Source organism: Malaya genurostris, chromosome 3 (assembly GCF_030247185.1).
Source record: "Malaya genurostris strain Urasoe2022 chromosome 3, Malgen_1.1, whole genome shotgun sequence".
NCBI lineage: Eukaryota > Metazoa > Arthropoda > Insecta > Diptera > Culicidae > Malaya > Malaya genurostris.
Window position 1 is genome coordinate 126,451,965 of NC_080572.1, and position 15,494 is coordinate 126,467,458.

The 15,494-nt window shown below is 37.8% G+C and overlaps 2 protein-coding genes across 2 annotated transcripts; one reads left to right on the forward strand and one right to left on the reverse strand.

The window, feature by feature from the left end:
* Window positions 1-4,312: 4,312 nt before the first annotated feature.
* LOC131437535 (synaptosomal-associated protein 29) lies at window positions 4,313-6,426 on the reverse strand. Its single transcript, XM_058606942.1, has one exon. It carries the CDS (start codon window positions 6,270-6,272, stop codon window positions 5,139-5,141), a length of 1,134 nt encoding a protein of 377 aa, XP_058462925.1. The 5' UTR covers window positions 6,273-6,426; the 3' UTR covers window positions 4,313-5,138.
* Window positions 6,427-11,211: 4,785 nt separating this feature from the next.
* LOC131437534 (uncharacterized) lies at window positions 11,212-14,645 on the forward strand. The gene is made up of 4 exons (XM_058606941.1): window positions 11,212-11,229; window positions 11,434-11,582; window positions 11,640-11,789; window positions 11,845-14,645. The coding sequence occupies exons 2-4, from the start codon at window positions 11,450-11,452 to the stop codon at window positions 14,487-14,489; spliced, it is 2,928 nt and encodes a 975-aa protein (XP_058462924.1). The 5' UTR covers window positions 11,212-11,229; window positions 11,434-11,449; the 3' UTR covers window positions 14,490-14,645.
* Window positions 14,646-15,494: the final 849 nt, after the last annotated feature.

Below are 15,494 nucleotides of genomic sequence, written 5' to 3' on the forward strand. Positions count from 1 at the left end.
TCATATCTAAGGTATGCAAAATGTTTCTACGGTCTTCAAAACGTATCGACTCTTGTCAAGTTATATGAATTTTTTCATGACCGCCCTTGGTAATGACACGTGCTACGCTCCCTCCCATATAAATATACTCCCTAAACCATCTCTGAAATACAAGAAGTACCTGTGCCAAGTTTGGTGGCAATCCGTTCAGTAGTTCCGAAGTTATCGCGTTACAAACATACAAACTTACATCCATTTTTATATATATAGATTTGTAAGCACATACATGTCTTTATTATTTGTCTTTGTTTATATGTTTAAATGTAAACAAGCATTTTAATGTATTTTACTGACAAACTAGAGCCTGATACGCTCTATCTAGCTCGCTATCTAAAACACTTTATTTTTTCCATCCTGAATTTTGGTAAACTTTTTACTACTCATTCGGGTCGGGTACGGGTACAGGTAATTTTTAATCGGGTACGGGTCGGGTACGGGTAAAATTTTTTATTTTTTATCGGGTACGGGTCGGGTACGGGTTAATTTTTTTTATTATTGATCGGGTACGGGTCGGGTACGGGTAATTTTTTAAATTTTTAATCGGGTACGGGTCGGGTACGGGTAATTTTTTTTGCTGATCACTCGGGTACGGGTCGGGTTCGGGTATAAGAATTTCTATACCCGACCATCTCTAGTGTAAACATGTTTTTCAGTTCTTCTTTTGTTTTATTGATCAATTCCTCTTTAGTTTTCGCGACATAATTGTTGGAGTAGATCTTACACTTCAGGTTGGCCCAGAAATTCTCAATGGTATGCAGCTGAGGGACTTGGGTGAGTTCACCGATACCACATCGGTATTCAGCCGCTTCATCTACTCCAACGGCCATTTCGAGTAGAAGGCTGGCGCCAGATCCGGCCAGAACATCATGTCTTCGCCCTTATGGTATTTCTTGATGAAAGACGCAACTTCCGGCAGGCATTTTGTACTATAAATTTCCCGGTTCACGGTCAGTTCGGAGCGAAAGAAGAGAGGTTTTGTCATTTCCATCACGCTGATTTTCAGCCACAGTAGCACCTTCTTGAGGAACTTAGTGTGTGAAATTAATTTCACCTCGAAGCTCACTTCATTCATGGGAGAAGTAAAATACGAAGTTTCCTGCCAGTCGTTGCAATTCAGGGTGAGATAGGTCTAGTTGTCCATCACCACCGCCACGTCGCGATTCGCCGGGAAAATCGAGTTCATCATCTTATACAGCCACTGCCGCTGCGTCATTGCGTGCAGCTTCGAAACCAGAGGACGCGACTTCCGCTTCCTGACATGTATGATCATGTTCGCCAGGTACTATTTCACTGTTTGCGCACTCATCGATGCAGCCACTTTTCCTTCAGTTTTCCTCCTCAGCTTCCATTGGACCTTCTTGTCGCTCAGAATTGATGTTCTGATTATTTTTTGACAGTGCCAAGATGTTGTAGTCTGTAGATACCAGAACGGACGTATCCGGCGTCCACAAAGTGCCGCACAGTATCGACGCGGAGGGGTGCCATTCTTTGAACGCCCACCTTTCTGAATAGAGTTTTGCCGTCACGGTTAGAGTTCGACTGATAGAACTTTCAAATTTTGTCTACCGACTTATATATCGTTTTCGATTGATGCTAAACCTAACCCAGTTTCCACCCCAACTGCTGTCAGACGGTTTGTTTGAAGCTAGTTTCGAACCTAGTTTTGACGTTGTGAAACTAAAAATCCAGCTAGTTTCGAACCTGGTGTTTATATCAGGTTTGCTCAAACCCCCGTTGCGTTGTTTGTTTGATGAAACTACTCTGGGTCAGTTTTAGTTTTCTCAAGCAAAAACGACAATAGATTATTATGATTGATGCTGCATGTGTGGTTCCATCAGTGTTCTTAGTGTGTTCGAAATAAAGGTGCTATGGCATCTATGGCGGAGTTCGGATGGATGACGCAACGTAGAGTTGGCCTATGAACTGCGAATTGCAACAGCTGCTTGGAAAACCGCCTACACATAGGAGCAGTTGGACGAGCTGAGCATGTCATTGGTTGACGACATCCAGTGAAAATGGTTCTTGAATCTGAGAGACACAAGAAAAAAGAACACAGCAAACAAAGGGGATCGATTAAGTAAAGGGTGACTTACGAAGTAGCCATGTCTAGTGTGGTTGGCAGAGAGCAATCATGGACCGAGTTACATGGAGACGTTTGTGTTATATACACAACATGGACTATTTCATGAGTTGATACCCTAATTAATGCGACATAGCTGTAAGAGTAGTTGAATATGAATATACAATAAACACTGACTGGCTCAGTGTTTATAGAACTACCGTAGTTGACGTGTGCTTATGATTACAAGAAAAGAAATCCTTTAAAAAGTGAACATTTAACAGTTTGCTAAATACGCAACAGAATAAAGCTGGTATGTAAAGTAAGGCTTGCTTTAAAATATTGAAATATTTGTGATATAAACGATATCGTGTCCTTCCGAAACTTCTTTTCAAATAAAAAAGTTTTAACCTAACGATCAAAAATACTTTCTTACCCTACGTGAGAATCGAACCCAAGAAAGCTGGGTGAAAACCGATACAGTTATCCATCGCGATATATCCGTTCTTTCCAAAAATTGTACTCTGTAGAGTTTCAGTCGATTGTTGTATAAAAACGTCCTTAGTCCAGCCAAATATATAATAAATTTGTCTTTAAATCATTAGCAAGTGAGTACAAAACGTAGAAGTAATTCCTTCTAAATATTGAATGGAATTGTGCCAATTGTGTCATCTCATTAGTCAAGCCAGCATGTTATTTTACTTATTAATCGATCTACAATTGACATGTTGCGTTGATTCGGAAACTTTGAAAAGAGTGCGGTTACGAAAATGTGAAAACCTGTTTTAATTTTAAATTTGCTATACTTTGGAAACAAGAAGCTCACTACTGCCACCTATTCGACTATATTCGCCTCAATCTTTTAAAACGTTTCACTACGATAACAAGGTTCTCCTGCCTTATAATAGAAATATTCTAACTAGAACAATTTAAATACTTCTCACACGATTTCCATAAGTGTAAAAGACAACTTTATTTCCACGTCGTTTAAATCACATGTGAATTCAAATGGGTGAGTTGAGGAAAACCTTCATTTACCGCTACTTTGAAAATATGTTAAAGTTAGTAACGTCTTAATGCTCAACATGGAAATTCATGTCACTTGAAAGACAAATGTTTAAAAAAAATCGCTAGACACGGCACTGCAGTGCAAATGGTAACCATAGTTCTAATTCAAAAGTATTTTCCGCAAATATATGTTTAGAATAACTATAATGTTGGTTGTTTTAATTTGACAGTAAAAAAATCTTAGGTAAATTAAGCCATACTTATTTAAGCTTACTTTAACGAAAAATTTGGACTAAACAACTTAGATTGTTTTTAAAAATTATCAACAAAATGATAAAAACTTTTTTTATTTCTTCAAATTTGTTGCAATGAAATTATAAATATATATCCGCTGACCCACACGGACCGAAGGATGCGGCCAGCATAGATGTTTACCAACGTCATCTGGAAGACTCACGCTTTATTCAGTTCACCGGCCACTGTCGATTGCCAGCTATAGGTTGGATTTTCGAAAATCGATTATTTCAACCATTGGGGTTGACACTACCTAATGATACTATCCTAGTTTTATGTTAGTCGTTAACTAAAATTAGAGAAAGCCGTTAGCATCTTAGAGCTTAAGCACCTCGCTTTCACTCGTTCAAACCAAACCAAGGCATAGAAAACTAGCTTTTAATAGACCGCGTAAACGAGGCGATACAGGTAACTATGCCAGAGGTAACCGCTTCTAACGGCGGGTCGAATTCGATCGAAGGAACTGCCGTCTAAATCGAGCTACGTTGTTATTGATGTATCAATCAACCCGAGAAACCGATTAATTACAACGAAAGATCAAATAATGAAATTCGTTTGCAAATTTTCGTTACGATATATTGTGAAATATTTCGGCAATCGATTTCGTCGCTTGTCACTTCGGTAGTTGTCTGTGTTAAATTCACATAAAAGTAGGTGCAACAATTTATAAACTCGTCTGTTTGCAAGTAGGTTGATTCATCCGACCAAACCAAATTTAGTCTGAAGGATAATCGAAGAGAGTAGTTTTGATCTTTGTCAAAAGAAATATTTGAACGTTTCCTATTGAAAAGTCATAAAAACAAAATTAGCAAGTGAAGCGGCGGGTAGTCGGGTAAAAAAATCAGTGTAAATGTAAATTCAACTGGTGTCTAAAGAAACTATGATCTAAAATGAAACACGCATAGCGAATCATGTGTTTATGTAATATTGCAGATTATCGTATCTTTTATTCGTAACCATTTTGTTAGATTTTGCCACGGAACTATCAACTGCTATGGTCATAACTTTGTCTCCTTATTTTCGTCGTTTAATCATATTTCTTTTTTATCGTCATGATTTATCCAATGGTTTCATTTTTGTCATGTGACTGTATTTACGTGCATATTCTTATAATTTTTCTTTTAAACTGATCTCGTTGGCAGAACGAAAACAATCAATATCCTATCATCCTATAACAATCGGTGATTTGCTTTGTTCTATTTTGTGATGCTTGCATACGGCCTAAGTTGTTTTTATTTTATATCAAGTAAGGAATGCGAGTATTGTACATAATCCGATAATGAAGGGAATATTTTGAACACTGTGGGTGTTCCATTGTCTATCTGCGCAAGAGATTTCATTGATTAAATTGAGTGATTGAGGAGACAAAGGATTATCAGACATTCACTAGTATTGAATATAAATTTTGAGTTCTTCCTTGTTTTAAAGCCTATTGTATGAAATCTAAACAATTTAAATAGTTCACGCCATAGCTTTTTTCTTTGACAGACTTAACTACATACTATCGATTGAATTATACTTAGTATGGGTATAGATAAAATACGATTCCAAAAATGAACAAGTCAGAATGTACAAAAATACAAATCCTAATAACTAACTGTATTTTTTACAACAAAAAGTGGTTTATTTTTTGCTTCTTAGTTTTCTTTTTTCTTCATATAGCTCAACAGCTAGTCAGTTGCTTTGTAAATTTAAAGAAAATATTAATTATCGTTGTTTAATTGTGACATTGCGCGGTTCACTTTCGCAACAGCCGATTCATATCTTTGTTTTGTTTACCTATTTTTACATCGACATCATCTACCCGATTAGAGATATCGTCGATTAAATCGTTCTGGCTGTCAATTTCCTGATTCAAATCCAGTGCAAGATGCTTGAGACGTGACAAATTACCACGCATGTCGTCCAAATTTTGATCCAACTGATGACTAAAACCTGCCCCATCACCAACCACTCCGTTCATGTGCCGCACGTCCTGCCCCTGATGATAGTCGGGTTGCATACGAGTTGTCGCGTCAGGCCAATAGTTATCTGGGATCCTGAAATCTTGAGGATTTGGATAGGCTTCCTCAGACTGTGATGGCGATATGTTTGTTCGAGGTATTCCTGTTGAACTACTTTGCGGCTGTTGTTGGTGCTGTGGATCTGGGGCCATTCTACCCGAAAGATAATTTTTTAATCCTCCAAACACACTTTTTAAACTGTTGAGATGCTTCTGACTAAATCGAAGCGAGTTATTGATTTCATCCAACTGCTTTTTAGTTTTTTCAAGTTGTTCTCGCTGACGATGTAATTCTTCTGCAGTAGCAATTCCAACCTGTTCTGTTTCCCTGAGCACTCCTAAGCATCGCTGGGAAGTAAGCAAAGTGCTTTCTTCCAACTCTCTTCTTCTTTGTTCGAATGTCTGTCTTTGTCTAACTATTTCATCGTCCACATCTGAGTCTAGTTCACCGTACATACCAGAACCAGATCTATAAGCGTTAGAACCATAAGGCGATGTCGATGTTCCGGCTGCATATGGATCAGCCACATATCCTCCTGCTATTTGTTCACCATATCCACCATAGTTAGCACCTGCTTCATAGGGCTCGGGACCCAAAACATCTGGACGTGTGAAATTATTCCCTACGACAGATTTTCCAGCTATTAACGAAGCAGCACCGTACTTTTCTGTATTACTTGTATCATAATTTTGTGATACAAAATTGTTCGGATAATGATCAAACTTGTAACCTTGATCCGTGGTGGGTGGACTGGTCGTACTGCTACTTGCAGTAGTTCTTCTAGCATTACGTAGAAACAATTCGTCATCGATGTCGTCCTCGTCCGCGAACAAATTCGACGGATTTGGAACATATTGATGTCCGGACATTATAACGTTTTAGAATGATGACTATTAACAACGATACGTGATCTACACAATACACTTTTAGGCGAATCACGCAATTTAATATTACTGACTAGTTTTTTCTTCTTCCACAGCAATGACGGATTTGCAATATTTTCACAGCGCTCAGTTCTGACGTGTTTGCAACACCCTATTTCGACACGCTCGTTCAATTTTACACTTAAGTGAACAATTTGTACTCACTTTTGCTTATTCCCGCTTGTGAGGAATTCTGGCAACCGTCAGAAGGCTGGCTGCATTCCGGCTGCTGTCAAAATTGTTCAGGCGAAATTGCGTCATTATCTCGTCGTACGTGTTTTGTTCATTTCCAAATCAAAATGTAGAACCGATTCAAAACGGTTTTGCCAATCTTGTATGGCAAGAATCCGACAGAAAATAACCGTTAATAACCGCTAGGCGATATTCTGTTGCATTGTTGCCAGACTTTTGCCGGAATTCAGGCAGAATGGCTGGCAGACATAGCCAGGATGACAGGAAGGATTTAATAACTATTAAATCTAACCTATAGGTGATCCAAATAATGTCTTAAACAAAATCAGAAGAAATTAAACATGATGAAAAACAAAGGAGGAAAACAGAAGAGAAATTTTCTTCATTGAATCAGATCAGTATATGAAGTATGCAGTAAATGATGATAATGTGGTCCAGGATCAATATTTATGCAGCAAATTGTGTATGGTGATACCAAATACAAATAATAATACCCCTAAGTCCCATATAAACGAATCGCCAATGTTTGGTTCACAGCATGAACAAGTAAGCCTAGCAAATATCTCCCTTTCGTTGCGATAGTGTGAAAATGTGAAAGGAAATCGTTTCTGGCAACGCTTTATGCTAGTTGCTACGGTGCAAAACAAGCTTGTTTGTTTATCGTTGCTGTATTAAACTGCAACAATCAGTCTTAATATCGCCGGCTAATAAACCGAGAAGCTTTCGAAATGGTGAGAAGTTGCTTAGTAGAGGGATGTGACACACGAACGGGTCGTCCGAAATTTCGCTCCATAGTTTTCCTAAGGATCAAAATATGTAAGTAATACGTTTACATATTTTTCACTATAATAAACAGTAACTATAGTGATTTTGTTCTTACCCTTTAGTGTTGCTAGTTTTATAGGAAATTCGTTAAAGTACATTGTCACTCTGAGAGTGTATCATGACAATGTACCGCACGATGCAAAATGTGTCCTTGAAAATTTGTCGGAGTACTCCGTATTATAATTTGTATTTGGTGATACTACCGAACAAAAACTCCGAACACGAATAAATGAAGGTGGTTTCTATTAGAAGATCGTTGGTAAATTTCAAAGTTTTTATTGGATTTATTTGAAAGTTGATTAACTTCAACGTTTTCGCAGAAATTTTCAAATTATATTTCCAGAACAGGAAAGCTTTTATTTTGAACGATGCTGTTTTTTTATGTTTATTAATTAGCATTGCAAGTAAAATAAAAAAATTTTGGCCCGCTGATCTCTAGACTGTTATCCTAACTCGCTGATGGTCTTCACGTCCATTATCATTCGTCTAACATTTTCTGAGTTGGAATTTCAGCTTGTCTGCATAAATTAACCAAATATCGAAATATAGTTGAAAAGGTATCAAGCTCTACTAAAGTTGGTAAAAAAAAAATCACAGAATACTTCAAGATGAACTTCTTCACCTAGATGTCCTCAACTCAATGTTCCTATTACGTACGTGAACAAGATCTATTGAGTAGGACACTTTTCGATTCGGTGGAAGTAAATTTTTTTTTGCGATAGTATAGATTTCATGGCTCTTTAGACCTCCCGGCTGGCAGGCGCTAACAGAAAAGTCAGATCTGCAGATTTGTCCTAGGGGGACGACACTTGAAAACTTCATTTCAGATCCAAAAGGATCAATCGTCTTTTTCGGTTATGCATATTCTTGTAGCCACTTTTTCATCTTTACTGATCATAGTATCTGATGGTTATGGATCGATTGTCTTTTGTTGGGTTGTTGGTGGTTCGAAATATTACCTTGGTGATTGATACATTATTGATAACAATATTTGCTTGTGTCAATGAAACTGCAGAATTGTCTCTAGAATCATGAATGAGCTGAACAGAAAGATTGATCTTAATTGGTTAATTTTAGAAGATATGTATTCCAATCAGTTCCTTGTCGGAAGAAGAGATCAATATCACATAATCACATTGTTCGGTGATTTTAATTACACAGCTCATCTGTAGGATTTGCTCCAGATTATCAATGAACTGGCAAATCAATGCAATATAGTATCTATTCGTGGCTTGTGTCATTTCAATACTTTACTCTGCCTCTGTTAAGGATATCGCAGCCAGAGATGTCTATCTCCTCTGTGTGACGAAGAGCAAGTAAAATTTCTCCCCTGCACTGACAACTTCAACGAGAGCTCTTCTCTTTCACATTTATACACCACTGTTGTGTAAAGTGTGCACGCATCACGAGTGAGTTTGTTTATTTCCTTTTACCTCTTCCACTGAATCGCACCAAAGTGCTAGAGCATTAGCTAATAAATTCTCTGAGGTGGATGCAGATACTTTCACAGAGGTGTACACGCCGATGAGCACTCTGCTGTATGGTTTTCGTAGATGAAGCGTGGACACGCAAAATCAGCAAAATAAAACAATTTATCGTAAAATTTTCGGTTTTCCTTGCAAATTTTTCATAGCAAGGCCAGATCTACTCTCTATTAATTGAAGTTCACAGAAGTGTTCGCTCACAATCACGCGCCAGTGGTCACTTGGGTGTATTTAGACGAGAGCGCGTGTGAGCGATTCATGCGAAGAGAATGTGTTTCACTCGCGCCAGCTGCTTTAACCACAAGCACACACTCAAATGCTGTCTATTCGACACTGAGAAGAAGTGCGCTTTCCTCTTTGTGCGGTGCTTCGTTTTTTTCATCCTCGATGTGGCAAAAATCTGACTCTAGCGTGTATCACTCTGGTGAAATGCCATCTCTGATCGCAGCAATGGTACTTCCGAGACTACCTATCAAAATTTCTTTTCAGCCATGGAGGCGACCGCTATCAAACCAGCAATAAGCTCAACGCAAAGCTTTGTTGAGGATCTTGAGGTTTGAGAAACAAATATCACAGTCAGCAAATCGAATTTCGATTCCGATAACTCGGAGAGGAATTAGTTGCTGATGTGGGACTCTACAGCTATGCGTAAAGACTTATTTCGTGCAAGAGCTTTAGGCCTGGAATCTCGATTTATATTAACCTGCAGTAGAAAATTATCAATAAGTAATATCAATTTATCTTCGAGTAGTAGTGTTAGTTTGGGAATAGGAACTGTCAAGTTGTTCTCCGGTTTCTGTTACCATAATATAGTGGTTTTCAGCTGGACATAGAATGCGACGGAATCGTCGCAGAATAGCGAAATAATGAGCGTCAGAACCACAGATGTCAGGTTTTCAGATTGGTATGTGAATTGCAATTTCGTTTGTTAGCAGACTTTGCATTAAGCAGTTTTTTTTTGCAGATTTTAGAAGTTTTTATAAACAGTCGTCCAATTTAATAACTTTTGCTATTACTGTAGGGTTTTTGTTTGGTTTTTCCCGTCATACTTTCAAATTTTGAACTCCCATAGGAGTACGCAGATGCTCAAAATTTTACCTGGCATCTCTGCCAGAATATTGGACAGTTGTTTTAACCCTTGCGCTGTCTGTTATATTGGAATTAATTAGCTTTAGAGCCACAAGAAAAATTAATCGGCTGATGGATTGAGGTCATTGCAGTCAGGCCCGTACCCAGGATTTCGTTTCGGGAGGGGCCCAAAGATAAAAAATAATGTTACTGAAGATTGCTGAAGTACCTAATTCTCGGTGTGCCTTTTACGGGTGTTTTTAATAGACACTTTAAACTTTTCCACTGGAACTGTTATTGTGTTACATTTCTTTCGGTTTACTGTCTTGTTATTTCGTAACACATGTCTGAGACCTTCTAAATAATTATATATCTGTTTTTGATTTCGGGAGGTGCCAGGGCCCCTTGGGCCCCCTCGGGGTACGTGACTGATTGCAGTTTCAACTGGTAATATTACTTAGCGACAAGTGTTATTTCATTTTTCATTAAAAACATCAACAAATGTATATCTGTCAAAGACGACCAACTTTTTAGAGTGGACTATTTACGATTTTTTTTATAACAGTTTATTTTCATAGTCAAAATCGACAATGTTTTGAATAAAGCACGAGGTTTTAAAGTCCAAGGCGTCGATTAATACAAAATATGAATGAAAAGGAAAAATACTAAGCACAAAATACCCATTATGTCAAATAAATAGCACACGATTAAAAATCCGTGCAAGATGTAGCCGATGGCAGATCTCATGCGTATTATCAAAATGAATTCATTATGATTGAAATTTACTTATGTCGTTTTCACTTGAGAAAACTGAAATCGACCCAGGGTAGTTTAATCAAACAAACACTTTTCACGAAACTGTGTTGATTTCGCACTTAGCAACGAGGGTTTGAGCAAACCTGATATAAAAACAGGTTCGAAACTGACTCGATTTTCAGTTCAACAACGTTGAAACGTTGACTCCAAACAAACGGTTTGGCAGCAGTTAAAGTGGAAACTGGGTTAGGTTTAGCATCAAGCGAAAACGACATTAATAATTATTCTGCTGTGCTGTGGTCAATTTGATTTTTTTTCTGGCTTGTTGTCTCGAAGGGGTTGAATCGATGAGAATGATAGTTTCGCTATCTTTGCGGCATTTTGTCGCAATCTTTTCTAGCTGACAGTGAAAATCACAATATTTTTCTAAGTAGCAATTTAAAGGACTTGTGTGGCCACCAGATCATTTTTCATCATTATGTCAGAGGACCGCAAATCTCGGAGAGAATTGAGCAACTGCCATAGCTTGATTTCTCTTGACAGTTCTTGTTCTTCAGGCAAAAATTATTCATTGTTTTGTATGTACTACTTACTAGTTCTTCTGAACAGAATGATTCATTTTACAATATTTCGTTTGAGCTTAAGAGTTTAATATTGATTGCTTTGAATGAGTATTATTATTTTCATTGCTTCATTTTGCTTTTCTTATATGATTTGTACTTACGTCAGTTTTTATTAATTGCTTATCTGCGTCAAATCGTGTCATAGTGTTGTTTTTGAAGATTTCAGAGCTGAATAATGTCAATGACAGAATCAGGGATCGAAACTACTGTAGCCCCAGAATGGCTTGTGAAACTGGAAAGTCGACGAGAACAAATAAAAGCTAAATTAGGTCATGAAAGTGGAAATGGTGCGCCATGTGTTGTATGTGGTATGTATACTTCAAACATGCCAACATTCATCAGGATATTGATGTATTATAACGCAGGAAGCAAATGTCCTGGGTTGGATTTACACTTCTGGCGTAAGGTCTGCCGTAACTGTAAGTGCCGAAAGGAACAGCACGACTGCAAGGATGACGATGTGACAGGATGGGCGCAATTTGAAATTTTGGGTGCGATCCGGTCAAAGCCTGCTTGTGAGTATTGTAGCAAACATCAGCTACTTAGTGGTTTATCGATTTTTTTTTCTAGATATACAAATTTCAAAGTTTACTGATAAACCCGTTCAGCTAGATTGGATCCCTCCAAATGTAACTCCGGAGCTAGCATCCGATTATATGTGCAAACTTGGTCAACAGAACATTCCCATTGCTGGTAGTGAAGCAGCTGAAAAACGAAAACAACAACTCGAATATCAGGTCCCTCCGCACGATTTAGATGCCAGTTTATGTCACAATCTATCTGAAATCGAGGCAGCTCAGTTAGTTCAATATGTTGAAAAGATTAAGAAAAATTGTGTAGGACAAGGAAATGTAGTTCGAGTAGGGGACAATGTCAAACATTTAACCTACACGGAAAATGTCCAAAGTATGCTACCTGCACAAGAATCGAGAGTGAGAAATGGACTTGTCAAACAATTACTCTTCTCGGAACCGGTTAAAGCTATCCTTTCCAAAAGCTCGTCATTTACCGATTGCCATTTGTGCATTCAGAAAGAACCAATGGAGGCTGATTTTTTGATTAGCCCCTTAATGTCCGATAAAATTAAGTACAAATTGAAGTTAATGAAAGTCAATTCAGAAGCAATTCGAAGTGCTGTTCAAAACGGTCCAGATTTAGATTTTATTTTGAAATCATTGGACGTTAGTAGAGTGAGATATAAAGATACCTGTAGCTTACTTGGTCCGCTTAACGAGTTCAGACAGGAATACCTAAACAACGCTAAGTTTCAAATGGAAATCGATAAATTTGTGGCTGCTTCATTCCCAACGGCTGAATTGACAGGTGCTGAACATGCAATTTCTGAAAATCCATTCAACTCTCCTCTAGCACTCAGAAATTTAGCACGTCATGATTTTCAACAACGTCAGGAAACACCAATAAAGAAATTACGGTTCGAACAAAAATCATTGCCGACATTATCCAAGGAATGTCAAGCTGCTGTAAGGAAAGATACTGTACTAGCGAGTATTCTTAATTCAGAGCCACTTAAAACTACTCTTCATACTCCATTATATGGATCACAATTGATTATATCAAAGCAGCCTATGTTTCCGGATTTCATAAGTAGTCCATTCCTGTCACCTGCTTCTAAGTCACGACTGGAAGTGATGAAGATCAACTCCCAAACAATACAAAGTGCTGTTCTAAATGGTCCATTTTATGACGAATTACTCACTAAGCTTAACAATTGGGGAATCAATTATGCCCAGGATTCAATACTGCAACCCATAGAAGAATTCCGCGACGAGTTTCTCAGTTATGATAGTGACAATGATTTTCAAAAAGAAATAATAGATTTTATCAAAAACTCAGATTTGTCGTCGTTTGGAATAAATCCATTACAGATTCCGAATGTAGCTGATACCAGAAAAGCAGCTCAACTATCGAATCCATTTTTATCAGAAATACTATCTACCCCAATGATTCAAAAAGCTCTGAATTCAAGATTACAACCGGATGGGCTTTTGCAGATTTCCAACAATCCTATGGTTAAAGACTTTCAACATTCAAAAAAATTAACTCTTCCTACAAAAGCCAAACTTGAAAAAATGAAAATCGATTGTAGAGCAATCGAGAGTGCTGTTGTATGTGGCCCTACCTACGACAAACTTTTCAATCAGTTAAACAAAAACCATGTGAATTTCGCTTCTGATTGTATATTAAACCCGATCGCACAGTTTCGTACGGAATATCTTACCGATGATAACTTTAGGAGGGAGTTGGTGCGCTATGTATCCCACCCAGAAACATGTTTGTTCGATCCGGTTACAATCGAACATTCACCATCTGAAAGTAGCCAACTATCTAAACAAATGTCTAGTATGCATATTTCTCACAGCGATGATTCAGGATTTGGATCTATTCCTCCAACTCCAAATTATTCCACTTACCCAGGAGTGCTCAGTCCGTCAGACGAAAATAACTTGAATGCCAAAGAAGGCATGCTTACATCCATTCCAGCTATACAGGATATGAATATGTACCCAGAAGTTCGACCAAGTCGAGTGATGTCAACGAATGCTAGTGAATCAGTAATCGAACCACTTTCTGTAGATCATACCGAGCACAAATCTCCCAAGAAACAAACGGAAGATATCATTTGTCGTGGTTGCAAACTAGTTATCTCACTAGGTGAAGTTGCGGTTAAAGCGGAGCGTGCTGGCAAAAGTGCTGCTTGGCATCCACAGTGCTTCAAGTGTCACAAATGTGAAGAACTACTTGCCGATCTGGTTTATTTCTACCACGGTAATAAAGTATATTGCGCTCGTGATTTGGCAGACATTCTCAAAATTCCCCGCTGTTCTGCTTGTGATGAGTTAATTTTTACTAAAGAATATACGGCAGCGGAAGGAGCAACTTTTCACATTAAACACTTTTGTTGTTATCATTGTGATGCAGCCCTCGCTGGTCAACAGTATGTTCCAGACGAGAAATCCAATATGCCGCTTTGTCTAACATGCTACGATACATATTTCGCCAAATCCTGCCATTATTGTCACGAAATCATTGGACCGGCAGAACAAGGAGTCGTGTGGGGTAATATCCATTGGCACGGTTCGTGTTTCTTGTGTAGCGGAAAGGAATGCGGTAAATCGCTGATTGGAGGAAGGTTTTGTGTGAAAAACGAGAAGCCTTTCTGCAGTAATCAATGCCTAAAAAGTGTATTGGCATGAGTTAGAGATACGATATCAAACAAAATATGCACTTGGTGCAGTAAAATTATAACTATATTTGGAACGAGTCAAATAATATTAAATTTACACTATATTTCAAATAAAATATATTTAAAACTATAGATAAGATAAATGCGCGTTTTACAATATTTTTATACAAACATAATTTGTATACTATTTTAATGAAAAATAAATAAAATGGATTTCATGACTGCTTTTCTACAACAGAAAAGAATTTTAGTGTTTTAACTTTGTTATTATTTGTTTAAATTATAGAGGTATTATTAATGCTATAATTATTCGCCCGAAAACTTGTTCATACAGTGGGCAGGGTTGGAAATCTCCTAAAGGTAAGGCTGCGTTCAAAGTGTTCGTCTTCGCCCTCCGTTTTCCTTTCACTTTGAACCAGGCCGGTGGCAACAATAAGGCTCTCCAGCTAGTGCTATCGTAACCAACATCTCAGTCCTTCGGGGCCATCAAAGCTAGCAAGTCAGTGAGAGCAAAGTAAACAAAATGAAGTAAAATACAACACTTCATTGATTGTGAAAGTCAGTATTTCAATTTGGCAGCGCACGTTTCATAACGATATCACATTTATAATCAAACATAAAAAAATCCACTTTCACAACTAAATATCACAGATATTTAGCAACAACGAACTTATATACTTCGTTGTTTTCGTTTTTGCGGAAAAGATGATGGTCACGAAAACATGGCGGCCTAGCAGGGACTTGCTTTGAACACTCTCTATGGTAAACCGATTAACTGAAATCAAACCAGTATGATGTATCGATATGTACTTGAACAATTCGGTTTTATAACATTTTTTTAGCAATAAGCTATTTGGACAAAAATTCGAATTTTGAGGAGTTCAAAATCCTAAACACAAGATTATTGGCACATTGTCGCAAAGCTGAATTAATTTTCAGAAATGTGTGAAATTCTATCAAGGGGAACGTGTCATTTGAGCCAATTTGTTCTGATTCTTGATAAATGCTCTATTCT